This window comes from Hyperolius riggenbachi, chromosome 6 (genome assembly GCF_040937935.1).
Source record: "Hyperolius riggenbachi isolate aHypRig1 chromosome 6, aHypRig1.pri, whole genome shotgun sequence".
In the NCBI taxonomy this organism is placed as follows: domain Eukaryota; kingdom Metazoa; phylum Chordata; class Amphibia; order Anura; family Hyperoliidae; genus Hyperolius; species Hyperolius riggenbachi.
The window spans coordinates 61,214,730-61,236,067 of NC_090651.1; the positions used below are offsets into that span (position 1 = coordinate 61,214,730).

Below are 21,338 nucleotides of genomic sequence, written 5' to 3' on the forward strand. Positions count from 1 at the left end.
AGCATGCAGCAGGTCAGGGGTTTCTGACAATATTGTCAGAACTGAGAAGATTAGCTGCATGCTTGTTGCTGGTGTAATTCAGTTTATTACTGCAGCCAAATAGATCAGCAGGGCCGCCAGGCAACTAGTATTGTTTAAAAGGAAATAAACCCTCACCCCGGGTTCGCTTTAAGTTACAGTTAGCTCCGCCCTCATCCGGTCATTGCCACGCCCATTTTTTTGCCGCGGCGCTACGCGCCGCAGGTTCTATCCACTATTTTTTGCCGCGGCGCGCTACGCGCGCCGCAGGTCATAGGGGGCCCACAATTACAATTTTGCACAGGGGCCCACTGCTGGCTGTGTCCGCCACTGATGGAGGGTGAAGTCTGAGGTGCCAGGAAATCTGTGCCTATAGGCTCCTGGAAGGTAAAAGATATTGAAGAAACTCAAAAAGGTTTATATGCAAAAATACAAATAGTCTTTGTTGAAGACAAAAGACGTGCAAAATATTCATAAAAGGTATCCTTCAAGGAGCATATTCCATAGCCGAGGATGGCGAACATACAGCAGTGATTAACATCTCAAGATTAGTGTAATTGTAAGTATTGAGGCGACAACGTCGATAGTCCCTTTTAGTACCACAATCAATAGAGCTATATGTTTGCACATGATAATGTGTCTCTCTAAGGCTGAAAACATAATCAAAAACACCACAGAAAAGAAGCCCCTTTCAGAGACATGCTGTTAATATACAACACTGACATCCAGTATGATGCAAAAACAAAAATATTTATTAAAGTGTTGTCCAAACAATCAGAAAAATTAAAAACACTTAAAACCACTTTCTTAAACCGACTGTTGTCGGAAATCTCTCCTGCAGCTGGGAAAAGTTCCTAATAGTGTCTAAATAAATACATCTAGTGCCTGGTAACCTGATCCACAATATATCACAAACCCCTATTCATTTCATAAATTTGACAATCAGTGTAAACATAAGTAAAAAACAACTAATAAATAACCACTATGCACAAAGTATGGCAGAAAGTGCTGCGTGCTGAAAAAGGTGCAAGTGCCAGGTAATTAATACAGATGAATCAAAAAATGCTGCCATATACATATAACCATATACAAGAAAGTGTGTGCTGATCGTGCTTAGCAAATAGTGAGAGGACCCATCTGCCGGGGGGAGAAGGGGAAATTCGTCTTGCACGGTCGCAGCGGTCTGCTGCTTCTATGGAGGCATGTATATGGCAGCATTTTTTGATTCATCTATATTAATTACCTGGCACTTGCACCTTTTTTAGCACGCAGCACTTTCTGCCATACTTTGTGCATAGTGGTTATTTATTAGTTGTTTTTTACTTTTTTACTTATGTTTACACTGACTGTCAAATTTATGAAATGAATAGGGGTTTGTGCTATATTGTGGATCAGGTTATCAGGCACTAGATGTATTTATTTAGACACTATTAGGAACTTTTCCCAGCTGCAGGAGAGATTTCCGACAACAGTCGGTTTAAGAAGGTGGTTTTAAGTGTTTTTAATTTTTCTGATTGTTTGGACAAGACTTTAATAAATATGTTTGTTTTTGCATCATACTGACTTGTACTCATACTGACATAATTTGACTTCAAGTGAACCCGAGGTGAGAGTGTTATGGAGACTGCCATATTTATTTCCTGTTAAACAATACCAGTGCCCTGGCAGCCCAGCGGATCTATTTTTCAGCAGTAGTGTCTGAATTACACCAGGAACAAGCACACATCTTGTCAGTTCTGATAATATTGTCAGAAACACCTGATCTGCTGCATGCTTTTTCAGGGTCTATGGCTAAATGTATTACAGGCAGAGCATCAGCAGGACAGCCAGGCAACTGGTATTGCTTAAAAGGGAATAAATATGGCAGCCTCCATATCCCTCTCACTTCAGGTTTACTTTAAGAAACCCTTTCAGACAGATAAGGACAGATAATGAATTATCTGCCGTCTCAAGAATTAATTCAGCCCACGGCTGCCGGCTGGTCAGCGGCAACATAGTGTGTATCCACCTGGTAGCAAAACAGGGCAGCAAGGAGGAACCTTTCCCAACCACCAGTACTGCCATTTCGTATCCCAGGTGGTTTATTCAGTTGACATATGACTTTTATCACCTCCTAGGCCTAAAATGTGCTTGAAAAGCACACTTCTGGTGTTGGTGATTACTGGAATACAGAGTTTAGAAACCATAATTCAAAAATTACCAAGGGATCCTGTACAAGTTCCGAAGCAGTGGCTCTGCAATAGGGGTTGCAGAGGTCTCTCCCGCACTTAGGCCAGAGTATTAGCTCTTTATTGGTCCTGTGCAGGTAATAATTACTTTCTATAGATGCTTTGTATGACAATAATCATTAACAAGCGGGCATGTAAAACTTGTACTGTAGCAAATAGCTACTTAGCTATGCCACTGTTCCAAAGTAACCATGCGCCGCTATTTTTATAGTTACACATTTGTTCAAAATAAAGATGAAAAACAGTTATGAGTGGTGATGTTTAGTTTTATTTAACTGTTATTGATTGTTGACTTTAACTGTTAAGACTCATAATTACGGAAAGCATGTGTCACATCACATACAGCTCCATGTTCTCCTATATGTCTTGGCACAGTTAGCAGCTTCTGGAGTCACTATTGGGCCCTGAGCAAGGCTGCCCTCCATTCCTCGGGGGAGGGTTATTGCAGTAGCGCTGTCTCGTCTGAGTTCTTCCTGAACATGGAGTCCAAGCCGTCCAGCAGCTCCAAGCTCCGTCTATCGCAGGGGCTGAAATGGAAAGCAACCAATCAGCTGAGGCATCCTAAAATGACGGTCTTCATTGCTATCTCAAGCTGGCCATACGCAATACACCCAAACCATTTGATTTTTATCTTAAAGGAACACTATTGATTAATGTTTTTTTTTTTAATTTGAGATGAGAATAGTTTGGGAAGTGCTGCTAAGTAGTGGTGTATACATTTGAATGCTTATCTCTTTGTTTATTGTTGTCAAATTCCTTTCACACTTTCCTAACGCCAAATCTGACATACTAGTGAATCACAAGAGGAGGGGGATTCCCTCACAATACATCGGTTAACCCTGTGCATGAGACAGGTCTCACTAACATAACTGCAGCTGCCTGTGTCTCTGACTGAGCTGTTTACAGGGAGAGCAGAGGAAATGTATCTTGTGTGTAATTGTGTGTGAAACCTGACAACCAAGGCTGTTGTTATAACTCTGTAGTCTTACAAAGAACAGCACTGGCTATTGAAGTACAGACACCACCCCTTTGCCAATGAATTGTTCCAAATGCAGCTATAACCTATACACAACAAATTACAGCTTTTGCCTCTGATATTTAACATGAAAAGTAGGAAAATGTTTACCCTGTTATTTAGACATGATTTGTACATTGTCATTGTAGAACACTCGGTTTGATAGTGTTCCTTTAATTTGTTAGATAACATGGAAGAAGTTTTGAATCAGGATAATACCATTTATTGACTAAATTTAGAAGAAAAAGAGTACGCTTTCAGCTAATAAGCCTTCTTCAGACTTGATTCCTGTATGTTGACAAGATATTAGATCAGGCAGCTTGTATACATTGGACATTAACCACCCTGGCGTTCTATTGAGATCGCCAGGGCGGCTGCGGGAGGGTTTTTTTTTAATTAAAAAAAAACTATTTCATGCAGCCAGCTGAAAGTTGGCTGCATGAAAGCCCACTAGAGGGCGCTCCGGAGGCGTTCTTCCGATCGCCTCCGGCAAGCATAAGTAACAAGGAAGGCTGCAATGAGCAGCCTTCCTTGTTTGGCTTTCCTCGTCACCATGGCGACGAGCGGAGTGACGTCATGGACGTCAGCCGACGTCCTGACGTCAGCCGCCTCTGATCCAGCCCTTAGCGCTGGGCGGAACTATTTGTTCCGGCTGCGCAGGGCTCGGGCGGCTGGGGGGACTCTCTTTCGCCGCTGCTCGCGGGCAGCACACGCGGCTGGCAAAGTGCCGGCTGCGTGTGCTGCTTTTTATTTTATCAAAATCGGCCCAGCAGGGCCTGAGCGGCACCCTCTGGCGGTAATGGACGAGCTGAGCTCGTCCATACTGCTAAGGTGGTTAAGGCCTGGAACTCACTAGCAGTACATTGCTAAGCCATTTCTAAGGACTAGTGATTTGAAAAACTCTTACTAATGTAATGCTATGGGTGTAATTGAGCGATGTGATTTTATAAAAATCACCAATTGCATTGCTTTAGCAAGAGCTTTTCCAATCACTAGCGCTTAGTAAAAGCTGCTAGTGGGTTTTAATCCTAAAAGGAGATGCAATGTTTTGCAAACATAAATAATGTCATTAGATGCCTTAATTGCAACATTAGGAGGGTCTCACCGGAATAGATAAAATGTTCAAGTGAAATTAGAAATGGCGAAAACAACTTTTATTTCCATCGACAAATACATTTTGTAGAAAATGTGATAAAATGATTGATTGAGTATGGTGTGAACACATATTCAATCAATGTAAAAGGGCTGGTTCACACTGTAAGGCCTTGCTCACATTGCGTTCTGATCGCGTTAGTGTTCACGTTGGGCGTTTTTTTATGCAATTTTTTTGCGATTCCCGGCGCTTGGGTGGGCCGTGCATTTTTGTTAAAAGCTTTTTTTCTGCTTAAAGCGGAACTGTAAAGTGTTTTTAAACACATTGTTTCACTTACCTGGGAATTCCTCAAGCCCCTAGTAGCCGTCCTGTCCTGCGCCGGTCCTGCCCAAGCCGCCGTTCTCCCGCAGCCGCTGCGCTTTGGCCAGGGATCGCTATACAGCCGCAATATGGCTGTATGAAGATCCCTGGCATTTTTATGTTTAGAGTGTGGGAATTTTTTTTTTTTAAATTATGTGGGGTCCCCCCTCCTGAAACTTTTTAACCCCTTGTCCCCCATGTAGGCTGGGGTAGCCAGAATGTGGAGCTCCGACTGATTGGGGCTTCACACCCTGACTATACCAGCTGCAAAAAAAGGTCCCTTAATGCCGATGTTTGTTCCGGGGTATCTGTTGGGGGGGCCCCCGGGTTTATTTTGCCCTGGGGCCCCATTGTTGCTTAAACCGGCCCTGCATTTAAATTGACACAGAAAATAAACACCCACTGGCAAAAATCACTCTTTCTAGTGCTTTGCGCTTTTCCGACACCTCCCATTATCGCAAAATCCCCCCGAAAATGGTCCATGCAGCGCTTTTCAGATGGGAAAGCAAACGGAACACCCCAATCTGAACTAGCGCATAGGAATGCATGGTGTAAGTGTTTTCAGGGGGATTTTGAAAAATCTCGAGCGCTTAAAAAAATGAAAAAGCGCCCTTAAAGTTAGTTTCAAAACATTTTATTTTCAGAAGGGGGGAAAAAAATCATCATAATAAAAGGAATGTCCAGGCTCCATAAAAAAAAAAAAACATCTACTTACCTGGCTTCCTCCAGCCCCTGGCAGTGGCATGTCCCATGCAGCATCTCTGCACGCAGCCGCCGGCCCGGGGTCCCCGCCAGTGCATCGATCGACCTCATGAGGTCGTCCTCTACTGCGCCTGCGTCAATCAAGTCAACTTTGTCCAGAGTGTACTGCGCAGTAGAGGACGACCTCGTGGAGGGGACCCTGGGCCAGTGGCTGGATGCAGAGCTGCGACGTGGGATATGCCGGCTGCCAGGGGCTGGAGGAAGCACCGGATCTTTTTTTACGGAGCCTGGACATTCCTTTTGATAGGATGATTTTTTTCCCCTTCTGAAACGAAAATGTTTTGAAACTAATATCCATAGTACCCTGTCTATTTTTCTATTCTATTTTCAGAGCCTGGATATATTCCCTTTAATGTCAAGTGTGTGATGATAGCAGTACAGGTTACATTAAGTCCCCTTTTACACTGGCAGATTAAACCTGCGTTGCATTACCCTATTTTTCCCACAATGAGCCACAAAAGCAATGCAAGTCTACGTAGACTTTCACACCTATTTTGGTTCATTGCAGTGCGCCGAAAAGTATCCAACCCGACACAAGGGCTGTAGAGCGTTACTGTAAGCGCCATACTTGGCACGGATCCCACGGCTCTTTGAAAAAGCGTCGCGACGGCCGCGATATCGGTGGAGCAGTCCAACGGGGGTTCCCCACCTGGGTCATACCACTGCCATCACTTTCCTCCTTGCTCGGCTAAGTATCACAGCTGCCTTATCTCTACACTGTTTACCTATGGTCACGTCTGATCTCACTCATTACGGTTAGGATGCATTAGGTCACTATATCAGGTTTTTTCTATGTATATGTTCTTTGTTTCTACTGCAGCGTGTCCGTTATTGCACTTTATCAGCTGAGTTACTGACCCGGGTTCTTAGCTCAAGAGAGCTCTTATTCTGAGCATCTTGGTTGCTAGCATTTCTCATATATTATTATTGATTAAGCATTATAGGTATGTTTTCTTATTTGATGGACATATAGTGCATGTGGATATGGCTTTCTCATTTTTAGTTGATTTTAACAATTTTGTAGTGGTGTATATTGATTAATAAATATTTTCTATATTTGCATATACATGGTGTAGTGCTAGTTCCTCAGGGCTGACCCCCCCTTCTTTTTGTTTGTAACCGCCATACTTAACGCACGTTGCTTGAGGTAATGGAAGTCTATGGGCGGGGCAGTAAGTGTGCGCAGGGGAGAGCAGTGGGGTGCACATGTGCGGGCCTCTGGGAATCCCAGTGATATACTTCCTGCCCAGCAAGGAGTGCGTCACTGAGTGGTGCGCCTGTGCATATGACTGTGTCGGCTCACTCTGCCGCAGTGTCATTTGATTGTCATTTTTTGCGCTGCAGTGGAAAAAAAGTAGTGAAAAGCTGTAATAGTTATCATCATAGTCATAATTGTGACCTATGCCCCACACCACACAACAGAAGAAAAGACACGATAATTATTGACAGTACCTGGCCTTTTGGTGATTTCACAAGATGACCCTTTAAACCCCAATGGACAAATACACTCGCAGCGATTCTCTGGAAAACATAGGGAAAGAAAACTATTGTGAAAAGTGTTTTTATGCAGCAAAGTTTAGCTTAAAGGAAACCTAAACCAATACAAAAAAATAGTATTTTTCACTTACCTGGGGCTTCTACCAGCCCCCTGCAGCCATCCTGTGCCCTCAAAGTCACGTACGGCAGAACAGTTAAAAATTGCGCTGCATTAATTTACATTATAAAGCAATATTTAATGTTTTATAAGTTAAATAATGGTGCCACATTAATTTACATTTTAAACCGATATTTATTGTTTTAGGGGTTAAAAAATGACGTGGTGTTAGGCAGTGGGGTGGAGGGAGTAGGATTAGGTGGAGGGAGGATGTGTGCAGAGGCATGCATTACCTAGTCCCGGCCGGCTATCGCTCCTTCACTTCTTCAGTTAGTTTGCTGTAGTCCTGCATCCAGCCAATCACCATATAGCTTCAGTCCCCGCATGGTGATTGGTTGGATGCAGGACTCCTGCAAACTAACTAAGAAGTGAAGGAGCGATCGCCAGCCGGGACTAGGTAATGTATGCCTTTGCACACATCCCCCTACACCTAATCCTACTCCCTCCACCATACTAGCTAACACCAGTGTCTTGCTGACCCCCCCCCCCCCCCCCCCCGACCCTTCGCTGCCTCACTAGCCCCCCTGCACTTTTGAATGGCACACCGTTCTGACGATGTATTTACATTGATACATATGATGTATTTACATTAAAACGGTAAATAGCGTTTTATGATACATTTATCGGCAGAACGGCGCACCATTTTTCATCCTGCACCATTCTTAACTGGGATCCTTTGGTCTCCCGCCGCCAGCTAGTTTAGTTTTTGCCGACTCGGAGTCGGCAGGTCGCCACGCACATCACCTGCACCTGCAACGTGTACAAAGATACGTGTTGACTTCTGCAATAGCGTCCGGTACCTGCAGGAACGTGTTCAAGGATACGCGTGGCGGCAAAATCAAAACTGGCTGGCGGTGGGGGACCAGAAGTTCCGTGAGTGACTTGGAGGGCACAGGATGGCTGCAGGGGGCTGGTAGAATGAAATCAAACCAACAAGTTTAAGCGGACCTCAACTCAGAACTTCCTCTCTGCTCTAAAAGATACGCAACAGCATAATATCCTTTAAAGAAAAATATTTCTTTGTTACAGCCAATACAAATCCTGCAATAAATCTGCAGTGTGTCTACTTCCTGCTTTCATGGAAGCAGGCATATTGTTTATATATCCTATGTTGACAAATTAGTTGCTCTGCCGTGGCAGTCAACTGACACAGCTAAGGGATCAAATTACAGTTGTGATTAATCAGATGAGGGGGAATTGGACAGGCTAAACTCTCTAAATACATACAGGATGCATTTCTCCGTTTTCCTTCTGCCTTGTGCAAGAACTCATGACCACTTTAAAAAATAACTGCTACCAATTGTTTGGGAGTGAAAGTAATTGCTGAGAGAATGGGAGAGCCAAAAAAAATTACATCTGATTGAAATGAACAGATTGCTTGATTGTTTTACACTCTCACATTGGCCTCAATTCACTAAGCTTATCTCCTGTCTTTAATAACTCTTCTGAGCTGTTTCTTCAGTTATCTCAATGGTGATAACTGTAGAAACAGCTCAGAAGAGTTATTAAAGACAGGAGATAAGCTTAGTGAATTGAGGCCATTGTTAGAAAATTAGCGGTCAAAGAAAGCTGAATTAAAATCTGTACTTGTTTGACCAGCATTAGTAATACCTGGCCGAGGCAGACCTGCCAACTGTCCCAATTTCGCCGTGACACTAACGATTTGCTGGCTGGGTCAAGGTGTCACGGGGCACTGGGCAAATGTCCCGACCTGTTCACAGAGCAGGAGAATTGTAACTGTTTCACTGTCCCGAGCCTCTGCAGAGACCAGTAGTACAATACATGCTTCACATCACACTGTGCTACCTTCCCCCACACTTCACCGTAGCCCAACATAAACATCCACACAAGCTTTAAAGTGGACCTGAACTCTTGCACAGGACAGAAGGAAAACAGAGAGAAATGCACCCTGTAAGTATTTATTTAGAGTTTAGCCTAATTCCCCCTCATCTGTCACTAAGGTAATTTGATCCCTTAGCTGTGTCAGCTGACTGCCGCAGCAGAGAGGTAATTGGTAAACACAGGATCTTAACAATATGTCTGCTTCCATGAAAGTAGGAAGTAGAAACACTGCATATTTATAGCAGGATTTGTATCAGCTGTAACAAAGAAATGTTTTTCTTTAAAGGTTATTATGCAGTTGTGTATCCTAGAGCAGAGAGGAAGTTCTGAGTTCAAGTCCACTTTAAGCCAGGAATGCTTTCAAAGTTTACAGAAGCAGTAGAGAAGTTTACTGGGATAGCAATATCTACACTGGCTATCTGGTAGCAGACTATGTGAACAGAGAGTTGGATATCTTATCTTTTAATAAGCGTGTACACATACAGTGGCGTACCTATCGGGGTGCCGGCATGGTTCATGCCATAGGCGCAGCAGCGCATGAGCACCATGCCTGCACCCCTCGTCCTTGTGCTTCTGTGCAGTGGCACCCACATTCCCAATAGCAGACCTCACATCAGCGGCAATAAGGAGACTTAATGGAAGAGTGGCCAGCATCGCTCAGTGAGCGCCCCTCCTCCATCATTGTACTTGCAGAACAACCAGAAGTTTGGAACTCCTTGCATTCCTGCTAGACGATGTGCTTCCCCTCTCCCCTCCTCCGCAAGTTGCAGAATCTCTCCCCCTCTTATTGTGCTGAGAAGCAGGTCCAGCAGAGTTTATCGCTCCTCTGTGCTCTCCTCTTCTGCTATCAGCCCGGTGAATTGTACTGATGTGCGGCTCCCGAGTTCATCACATGACACACTCGGGAGCCGAACATCAGTGCATACCTATACTAAAGGGGAATGGGGCACAAATGGCTACCTATATTATAGGTGGAGGGAACAACACAAGGCTACCTATACTAAACGAGAGGGGTGGGAAACAGCATGGCTATATACTAAAGAGGATGGGGGAAACAGCAACTGCCAACCTATTATAAGGGGGGTGGGCAACTAGCAACCTATAATAAAGGTGGGAACGGCACATGGCTACGGGGGTGGGGGGGGGGGGTAGGAGGTAATTAAAGTGGACTTGAACGCAGAACTTCCACTCTGCTCTAAAAGTTAAGCAACAGCATAATAACTTTTAAGGAGTAACAGCTTCATGCTACTGGGCATGTGCAGACCATACTCGCTCATACCCAGAGGGCCACTGCACAGGAAACAGTGGGGGGGGGGGTAGGATGCTGTTGGTCAGGGAGAGTCTGGCCCTGCTTATTCAGGCTCCTTTATGCATTATTTATCATGTTTTAAATCCAAAAACTAATTGTATTAGTACCCCCTAAACCCAGCCCAATTACCACCAGGGGTACAGGTACCTTCTGTTGAGCACCTAGGTACTAGAGGACTCATCTTACCACCTTTATACTGGTTCTGATTCTTGCTGACCATGCAGCAGTTGCTCTAAGATCAGGAGTGAAATGTGAATCATGTCCTTCTCCCCAGCAAAGCTTTTATGTAGTCCCCCCCCAATGGGCTTCCCAACCCTGTCCTCAAGTACCGCCGACAGTACGTTTGGCAGAAAACCACAAACATTCACAGGTGAGGTAATTAGTGTCTCAGCAGAGCTGATTACCTGCCTCTGTGAATTTCCACAAAACAAACACTGTTGGTGGTACTTGAGGACAGGGTTGGGAAGCCCTGTCCTAGAGGTCATGGAACAAATGTGTCCACCATAACACCCCCATAACTAGACTCTGATATTTGGGAACTGTACCTTTCAAAACAGGGATTCCATTATTTTCACATGGGGTGCAGCGGCAGGAACTGGTCTCCCACTGGAATTCCTCGAGGGCACGTTTCATATTGTCTTGCAGGACATTCGCCCCAAAAAAATCTGTTGCTGTCACCAGCTCATACAAGGGGCTGGCCTGTAAGACAAAATATGGGTAACGTTACTTCCACTACTACAATACCACCGTCACCAAGAGGAGTGTTGGTTTATTGACAAAACAGTATTACACTATGTGAGATTTAGTCATTTAGGCCTCTGGTTACCGTAATTGACAAAGTGGAGAGCGCAGCGGATTAAATACAACGTTTTGGAATCTAAATGCAGCAAACCCACAAAAAGGATTTTCTTAAACAAAATATGAAGAGGTTCATGATACTGAGGTGGCACGGCCACTAAACCATTTTAAGAAAAGTTTCACCAGCATTTTGTGAATCAACCGCAAACTCGTTCATCAGCCAAACTTCTTCACCAGCCAAATTCATTCATTAGACAAACTCCATCAGCCAAACTCATTCAACAGCCAAACTCCTTCATCAGCCAACCTCCTTCATCAGCCAACCTCCTTCATCAGCCAAACTCCTCCAGCAGCCAAACTCCTTCATCAGCCAAACTCCTTCATCAGCCAAACTCCTCCAGCAGCCAAGCTCCTTCATCAGCCAAACTCCTTCATCAGCCAAACTCCTCCAGCGGCCAAACTCCTTCATCGGCCAAACTCCTTCATCGGCCAAACGCCTTCATCGGCCAAACGCCTTCATCGGCCAAACTCCTTCATCGGCCAAACTCCTTCATCGGCCAAACTCCTTCATCGGCCAAACTCCTTCATTGGCCAAACTCCTTCATCGGCCAAACTCCTTCAATAGCCAAACTCCTCCAGCAGCCAAACTCCTCCAGCAGCCAAACTCCTTCATCAGCCAAACGCCTTCATCAGCCAAACTCATACAAAAGCCAAACTCCTTCATCAGCCAAACTTATTCATCAGCCAAACTCATTCATCAGCCAAACTCCTTCATCAGCCAAATGCCTTCATCAGCCAAACTCATACAAAAGCCAAACTCATACAAAAGCCAAGCTGCTTCATCAGCCAAATTCCATCAGCCAAACTCATTCATCAGCCAAACTTCTTCATAAGCCAAACTCCATTATCAGCCAAATTCCTCCATCAGCAAAACTCCTCCAGCAGCCAAACTCATACAAAAGCCAAACTCCTTCATTAGTCAAACCCATTCATCAGCCAAACTCATTCTTTCAATAACCCCTATTTAGCTGAAAACAAAAAGATTATTATGCTCAAGGGATAGAAATCTGTACATACAAGGGGCTGGCCTGTAAGACAAAATATGGGTAAGGTTACTTCCACTACTACAATATCACCATCACCAAGAGGAGTGTTGGCTTATTGACAAAACAGTATTACGCTATGTGAGGTTTAGTCATTTAGGCCTCTGGTTAATTGACAAAGTGGAGAGCGCAGCGGATTAAATACAAAGTTTTGGAATCTAACTGCATCAAACCCACAAAAAGGATTTTCTTAAACAAAATATGAAGAGGTTTATGGTTTATGATACTGAGGTGGCACGGCCACTAAACCATTTAAAGAAAAGTTTCACAAGCAATTTGTGAATCAATCGCAAACTCGTTCATCAGCCAAACTTCTCCATCAGCCAAATTCATTCATTAGACAAACTCCTTCATCAGCCAAACTCATTCAACAGCCAAACTCATTAATCAGCCAACCTTCTTCATCAGCCAAACTCCTTCATTGGCCAAATTCCTTCATCAGGCAAACTTCTTCATCAGCAAACTCATTCAACCGCCAAACTCATTCAACAGCCAAACTCATTCAACAGCCAAACTCATTCAACAGCGAACCTCCTTTATCAGCCAAACTAATTCAACAGGCAAACTCCTTCATCAGCCAAACTCCTCCAGCAGCCAAACTCCTCCAGCAGCCAAACTCCTCCAGCAGCCAAACTCCTTCATCAGCCAAACTCCTTCCCGAACTCCTTCATTGGCCAAACTCCTTCATCGGCCAAACTCCTTCATCGGCCAAACTCTTCATCAGCCAAACTCCTTCATAAGCCAAACTCCTCCATCAGCCAAACTCCTTCATAGTTACATAGTTATTTTGATTGAAAAAAGACATACGTCCATCGAGTTCAACCAGAGAACAAAGTACAACACCAGCCTTGTCCCTCACATATCCCTATTGATCCAGAGGAAGGCGAAAAAACCCTTACAAGGCATTGGCCAAACTCCTTCATCGGCCAAACTCCTTCATCGGCCAAACTCTTCATCGGCCAGACTCTTCATCGGCCAGACTCTTCATCGGCCAGACTCTTCATCGGCCAGACTCCGTCATCGGCCAAACTCCTTCATCGGCCAAACTCCTTCATCAGCCAAGCTCATCCATCAGCCAAACTCATCCATCAGCCAAACTTCTTCATAAGCCAAACTCCTTTATCATCAAAACTCTTCCAGCTGCCAAATTCCTCCATCAGCCAAACGCCTTCATCAGCCAAACTCATACAAAAGCCAAACTCCGTCATCAGCCAAACTCCTTTATTGGCCAAACTCCTTCATCGGCCAAACTCCTTCATCGGCCAAACTCCTTCAACAGCCAAACTCCTTCAACAGCCAAACTCCTCCAACAGCCAAACTCCTCCATCAGCCAAACTCCTGCAGCAGCCAAACTCCTTCATCAGCCAAACGCCTTCTTCAGCCAAACTCATACAAAAGCCAAACTCCTTCATTAGCCAAACTCATTCATCAGCCAAACTCCTTCATAAGCCAAACTCCTCCATCAACCAAACTCCTCCATAAGCCAAACTCCGTTACCAGCCAAACTCTTACAGAAGCCACACTCCTACAGTAGCCAAACTCCTCCATCAGCCAAACTCCTCCATCAGCCAAACGCCTTCATCAGCCAAACTCATACAAAAGCCAAACTCCTTCATCAGCCAAACGCCTTCAACAGCCAAACTCATTCAACAGCCAAACTCATTCAACAGCCAACTTCCTTCATCAGCCAAACTCATTCAACAGGCAAACTCCTTCATCAGCCAAACTTCTCCAGCAGCCAAACTCCTCCAGCAGCCAAACATCTTCATCAGCTAAACTCATTCATCAGCCAAACTCCTTCATAAGCTATACTCCTTTATCTGCCAAACTCCATCAGCCAAACTCCTCCATCAGCGAAACTCCTTCATAAGCCAAACTCCGTTATCAGCCAAACTCCAACAGCAGCCAATCTCCTCCATCAGCCAAACGCCTTCATCAGCCAAACTCATACAAAAACCAAACTCCTTCATTAGCCAAACTCCTTCATAGTTACATAGTTACATAGTTATTTTGGTTGAAAAAAGACATACGTCCATCGAATTCAACCTGAGAACAAAGTACAACACCAGCCTGCTCCCTCACATATCCCTGTTGATCCAGAGGAAGGCGAAAAAACCCTTACAAGGCATTGGCCAAACTCCTTCATCGGCCAAACTCCTTCATCAGCCAAACTCCTTCATAGGCAAAACTCCTTCATCGGCCAAACTCCTCCATCACCAAACTCTTTCATAAGCTAAACTCCGTTATCAGCCAAACTCCTACAGAAGCCAAACGCCTTCATCAGCCAAACTCCTCCAGCAGCCAAACTCCTCCAGCAGCCAAACTCCTCCAGCAGCCAAACTCCTCCAGCAGCCAAACTCCTCCAGCAGCCAAACTCCTTCATCAGCCATACTCCTTCATCCGCCAAACTCCTTCATCCGCCAAACTCCTTCATCCGCCAAACTCCTTCATAAGCCAAACTCCTTCATAAGCCAAACTCCTTCATAAGCCAAACTCCTTCATAAGCCAAAACTCCATTATCAGCCAAACTCCTCCAGCAGCCAAACTCATACAAAAGCCATACTCCTTCATTGGCCAAATTCCTTCATCAGCCAAACTCCTTCATTAGCCAAACTCATTCATCAGTCAAACTCCTTCATCAGCCAAACTCCTTCATTAGCCAAACTCATTCATCAGCCAAACTCCTTCATCAGCCAAATGCCCTCATCAGCCAAATGCCTTCATCAGCCAAACTCATACAAAAGCCAAGCTCATACAAAAGCCAATCTGCTTCATCAGCCAAATTCCATCAGCTGAACTCATTCATCAGCCAAACTTCTTCATAAGCCAACCTCCTTTATCAGCCAAACTTCTTCATAAGCCAACCTCCTTTATCAGCCAAACTCCTCCAGCAGCCAAACTCCTCCAGCAGCCAAACTCATACAAAAGCCAAACTCCTTCATTAGTCAAACCCATTCATCAGCCAAACTCATTCTTTCAATAACCCCTATTTAGCTGAAAACAAAAAGATTATTATGCTCAAGCGATATAAATCTGTAATACCTTAATATTAAGGATTTCTGGGTTATAGTACACTGCGTCTCCCCATTCCTGCATCAGATCTGGTGTGGGCAGTTCCCTGAACGCAAGTGCTGCAATCTGTTCACTGGCTCCTCCTCTCACAAGAACGGCAAAATCTTCAACAACTTTCCTGTTATCAGTCGTATCTGCAACACGGCAATATCTCATTTATGGAAAAATAAATGAACATATAACAAATGCACACCCCTGAAAAAGATGAAAAAGAGGGACATGGTTCAATCCGTAGGTGTAAACATGACATCTGCTCCGGACACCGCATAAATACCAGGTATGTTTGATCTCAGTGCCATTCATTTGGGTTCCAGTAGAACAATTTGCTCTGCTACAGTGTCCCTACTTCTTCTCAACTGAACTTAATCTCCCCCCTATACATTAACAACTTTCTAACACCTAACATTAACCCCATCTCACCAACATTGAACCTCTCCTGAAACTTAAAGAGGAACTGTAACAAAGGATTGACCTTCATTCCAATCAGTGGCTGATACCTCCTTTCCCATTAGAAATCTTTACCTTTTCTAAAGTAGATCATCGGGGGAGTTTCAAATAGATAATCAGGGCAGTCTGTGCGGCTGATATTTTGGTAAAGCCCCTCCCACAGTGTAATGTGGACCAAGGTCTGGGCAGTTTGCTGTCTGTGACCCTCAATTCATTGTGGGATATAATAATGGCTTTTTCCAACTGCAGTGCCAAGCAAGAAATAACTCCCTCTGTGCGTACACTGCTCAGTAAGGAACATTCCGTACAGGTCACCTGGCTGAACTGAAGATGTCACCACCAGTGATAAGTATCAGAATGTAAATCAGGGAGAGGAAAGATTTTACAATGGGCAAACACTGACTAAATAATCTATAAACAAATATTGTAAAGAGTAAGCAATTTTATTCATTATGTTATTTTCACTACAGTTCCTCTTTAACCCCAAATGTTAACTCCTGACATCTAAGCATAATTTACTAAACCTAGCAACTAGAGCTAATCTCTCCTTACCCTATTACCTACTCTTCTAAACAAAGACTGCCTAACCCTAACCATTAACTAAACATTTCTTAAACTCTTTATGGCTGCCACAGCCCCCCCCCCCCCCCCCCCCATCCTCTGTACTGCCTGTCAAGTGGCATGGTTGGTAAGTGGCTGTGCCCATGTTTCCTCATGTGCCTCTTTCAGCCAAACACAGAGCTGATGGACTAGGTTCACATTAGAGATCTAATTGGACAGTTTTCTCTGGTCCTCCATCATTGTCTGGTACGTGGGTACCACTGCCAGGGACAAACTCAAGCTCCAGAGAGTCAACAAAGCCACCCCTGGACCTTCTATACTCCTGCAGACAGGCAAATTTGGGCACATGGCGGCACTCGCTATTGGGCGCCTAAATGTATCCTTCTTTGCCGCAAATCGAGGCTTTTAAAACGGCCACGATATGCCGCAAAGCAGGTAAAATTCGGTGCCCAGAGGCATCCGATTAGGAGAAATACACTTAAATATCGGTGCGGTAAGGTGCCCAATAGAATCGAGGGTTCTACGTGAGAGTAGGGTTAGGTTTAGCCATAGTCAAATATCGGTAAATAGTACTGATATTTTACTATCAATCAAGATACAGTAGTAGAATATTGCTAATATTCTACTGGCGGCAATCCCCTTTTTTCACATATGCAACCAGTGGTTGCTTTGGACGCAACGGAGGTTTATGGCTACAGCCTTTTACAAAATCTTATATTTCCCATCTTGGGATGTTGATAAGCTGCATTGGCTCCCATGTAATCTGTGCTTCCTTGTTTGAATCCTTAGCTTTACAAGACTTCCTTTTTTCAGCTTGTGCTGTGTCACATGACCATCTGGTCAGTGTATCTCAGGGTGTGCAGCTGGGAAAGGACTGTGATCAGGGGAGTGTGAACGTTTTTAGAAGATCACTCAGCAATTTTCTCCGCATGCACTACTCTGCAAAGGGAAGAAGGTAGTGTTGCAAGGAGAGCACTAGGAAGGGAATACAGAGAAGTCAGACATTGAGTGCCAACTCCTGTTGTTCAAGTTAATGAGCTCTTAAAGTGGACCTGAACTCTTGTACAGGACAGAAGGAAAACATAGAGAATTGCACCCTGTTTGTATTTAGAGAGTTTAGTCTGTTTAATTCCTGCTTATTTGTGTCTAATCACAAGATGTAATTTGATCTCTCCCTGCCCTTGTGTCACATGACTGCCACGGCAGAGATGGCAGGTAAGCTCATTTGTAGGCACAGGCTGTTAACAAGATGTCTGCTTCCATGAATCAGGAAGTAGAAACACTGGAGATTTGTTTTAGGATTTTCATCAGCTGTAACAAAAATGTTTTTTTGTTTAAAGGTTATTACTCTGTTTATCTTTTTATCACTCTGTGTATCTTTTAAAGCAGAGAGGATGGTCTGAGTTCAGGTCCGCTTTAAGAGAGCCATACAGTGCTTTCAACCTTCAACTTTTTACCAGAGGAAAGTTAATGGTGGACTTCAGTGTTGCCAACCGTCAGTAAATTTACTGACAGTCAGTAAAAAAGTCAATAAATCTGGGCTGTCAGTAAAGTCCATGAAAAAATTTGTGGTGTCAGTAAAAAAAAACCCTCTCTCATTCTTAGAAGATCACAGCACTTACCGCTTATCAGTTTACGGTATCACTCTGGAATGTACACTGCTCTAGCTAAAGGTGGCCATACATCTGTAGACTTGGCGGCCGATCAACCATCAGATAAGACAATTATTATTGATATTATAAAAATCAGTGCCTAGTGCATGCCTAGTTGACAATTAAACCAATTTCGGGCCGAAATTGGTTGCATGCATCGATCACATGTATCAATCGGACGTGCTGGAAAATCTTAGGTTGGCATGCTCGATAAAGTGTGCAGCGGTAAGGGCTGCGATAATGGAGAACAAATGTGACGGAAACCCCTGGTCGCATCCCCAAAATGTAAATGTATCAATGTGTCCCCCCCCCCCCCCCAGATGCCGTGCATTAATACTTCACCTGTCCGGTGTCCGCCACTGCACTCTTCTTACTCATTCGCGCCCCACGTGGTTGCCGGTGTATTGGACGCAAAGGCGCATGTGTGATCTCTTTCATTTAATTTCAATAATATTAGATGTCAGTAAAAAAAAAGTGTTATGTCAGTAAATTTTTGTGCTTTGTCAGTAAAAATGTATTTCCGAGGTTGGCAACACTGGTGGACTTCCTGTTTTACTTATTTCTGTGTGCTTAAAACCAAGAAGTAAAAAAGTGATTTAGAGTCTCATGAAGAGTATCTACAGCCATTCTAGTGATGTTTCAGACAATGAATGGGTATTGGTGTTTATATCTATGATACTGAAAGTGGCGTTCCTAGGGGGGAGCGGGCTGCCGCAGGTGTCCTCCAAGGTAGGGAGTTGACACCCGGGGCCCTGTGCAGTTGTCCGGGCATACCCAGGTGTCCTGTGTACCCCAGCTGAGATGCAGAATATTGCACATACGGAAGAGGTGCTCTGGTATCTCACCTACACGGTCACCTCCTGTCACCACTCTGCTCTCCCACTAGTGCTGGCATCTCTTCCTACATCACGTGCAATCACGTGATGCAGGAGTAGATGCAGCAGGATGCTATGAGGAGAGCTGAGGTGACACTGCGTTAAGTTCCCATGGCTTATTCCAGGTGTTTTACCTTAGCAAGACATCCCATGAAAAGAGCTATGTATGGTGATTTGCTTCTTACCTCCAATCTCCTTCAGAAGTCCTGCGCAGGCGCCACTTGACATACTGCCACTTATGTAAACACCTTCGATATTACCACCAAGAGAGAAGCCCAGGCTCAAGCAGGTCTTTACATCATTTAAAGTGTAAGCTGCAAGATCAAAATACAATCAAAGTGTGCTATTTTTTGGTTATCTTGTTCAGATGAATGCATCTCATTGTATGAATATATTGATACACATTATCAGGACCAAATAGGCGTACACTCTTTTTATTACTACCACAACCCTTGCCCCATGACCCCCTTGCTAGCCTAACCCTAACCTCTGCTGTGCCTAGCACTAACCATAAAGATGGCCAAAAACGATAAGATTTCAATTTTGTTCATTTTATCGATTCATCTGAGGCAGTCTGTTGTTTTGAATTTACTAAGGTGTTTTATATTTATTGAACGTTTTATTGATAAAACGTTCAATAAATCTATAACACCTCAGTGAATTAAAAATTCGATTTTACACATGAGGTAAATTATCAAACGTTCCATAAAATGTTCGATAAAGCTTAGTGAATTGAGGCCATAGTGTATGCTGGCTGTACTACACATCACGCAAAAATCGTCAGCTGCGTCACACAGGGTATGCAACCACCACAGGGTATGTACATACTGGGAGCTGCGCTATGTGCACACAATGCACTTAACGCCGATAGCGTTATGGCAATTTTACTAGGATTTTGTCAATCAACCACTTTGGCTGTGGATTATTTAAATTTATTTATTTATTTTTTATTTGAAATACACTAGTCAAAAAAATTGGTGGACTTTCTGGTAAGTACAGTATACAGCACAACAGCCTATGGACAAATGCTTGTTTTGCCTCTTGAAGGGCTTTTGGGGGGGAAATCAGACACTATATTTTTTTCATCTGGGTTTTGTGTTGATCACTCTTTATTATGAGTTTGTATGTTGAAAATGAAACCATTACCTTCTTTTATGACATGTTGCTTATTGAGAATGAGGGTATATTCATAGACTCCTCCCAGAGTTGCCTCAGTTATAAAATGTGTTCCGAAGTCACGAAAGAGGTCCCGATACTCGCTGTACACGTACTCTGATGGCAGCTGCTTCACCCTTTGGAAGAACCCGGAGTGCAGCATCCAGCCACGGGATCTCAGCTTGTACTTCGCCACTTGCAAATCTGACCGGGCGTTAACAAATAAACTTTGCTGCAATATCCACAAGAACTTTATTACTTAAAGTGGTATAAAACTCAGTATTTCCTCTATGTTCTAAAAGATTATTTACAGCATAAAATCTACTACCACAAAAAAATATTGTAGAAGAACAGCATTCAAACAGTTAAACACAGCACTTTGTTCTTCAGTGGACAGTTTCTGGCTGCATCCAAAGAGATTATAACATTATCTTTTGTTTACATTCCTTTGTCAGATACATTTAGTAAACATTAACAAACTGCCGAAATGGAGCCGTACTGAGCTGAGAAGCAGAGAGAGCTGAGAAGTGATTACTAGATAGATTTTAATATATAAATACAGCAGCTATGCAATAAAATTCAATGGCAGCTTGAAGAGCAGATAAACTGTACTTTGGGTATTTGTCATGTGTAAATACACAGGCGATATCAATTGTATACAAAAGCAAATATGATAACTGTATGGGTGATAAAATGTAGGAAAACACATTTTTATTGAATGTTACGTCAGAGATTATCCCACTTTAAGGCTCTGAAAGAGCACCCGTAATAACTTATGGCACAACATAAACAATTATTCAGGATGCCATTTTTTAATTTTTACCCTAGTTGTCTGTATGCAAACACATCCCCTTTGCCAATAGATTGTAAACAATGTCAGTAACCGGCCAATGCGGCGCTTGGAACGCATGGTGGGAGGCGACGCGTACGGACCCGATGAAGACGTCATTGTGGTAAGATTGACAATCGTTTTCATCTTTTTATGGATGAAATCGGTCAAAGGGATTGATCAGGCATGCTGGAAAATCTCGATCTGAAGGGCTCAATCAGGTGCGCAGCGTTAATAGCATTTTATCCCCTGTGTATATTTCCCCTCCCCCGGGACACGGTGAGTATTGAAGGCTCATTTGTCACACCGGTGTGAATCCCGTGAGTGTGAGTACCACGTGACACCGCCACATGTACTGGCGTCACTATATGCACTGGTGTCACATGGTGGAGGTGCTTGCAGTGACAATTCAAAAAGATGTCGGATAACCAAACCGATTTCGGTAAGGGAATTCCACAGGTATTTCTGACTTCTTTAGATCAATACAAAAGTGACAAAGTGAATAGACTGAGGGGACTGCCTCTATATTTATATTATATACTCATGTCGGAGCCAGATCATCCAC

The 21,338-nt window shown here is 43.7% G+C and overlaps 1 protein-coding gene across 1 annotated transcript in view; it reads right to left on the reverse strand.

Moving 5' to 3' along the window:
* Positions 1 to 2,491: 2,491 nt before the first annotated feature.
* C8B (complement C8 beta chain) overlaps positions 2,492 to 21,338 on the reverse strand; it is a 62,445-nt gene continuing 43,598 nt past the window's right edge. The window contains exons 7-12 of the mRNA XM_068239398.1: positions 19,936 to 20,176; positions 18,975 to 19,103; positions 15,225 to 15,388; positions 10,827 to 10,980; positions 6,929 to 6,997; positions 2,492 to 2,773 (exon numbers count right to left, since the gene is read on the reverse strand). Coding sequence (XP_068095499.1) covers positions 2,622 to 2,773; positions 6,929 to 6,997; positions 10,827 to 10,980; positions 15,225 to 15,388; positions 18,975 to 19,103; positions 19,936 to 20,176 — 909 coding nt within the window. The 3' untranslated portion in view covers positions 2,492 to 2,621. The remainder of the gene's footprint in view (positions 2,774 to 6,928; positions 6,998 to 10,826; positions 10,981 to 15,224; positions 15,389 to 18,974; positions 19,104 to 19,935; positions 20,177 to 21,338) is intronic.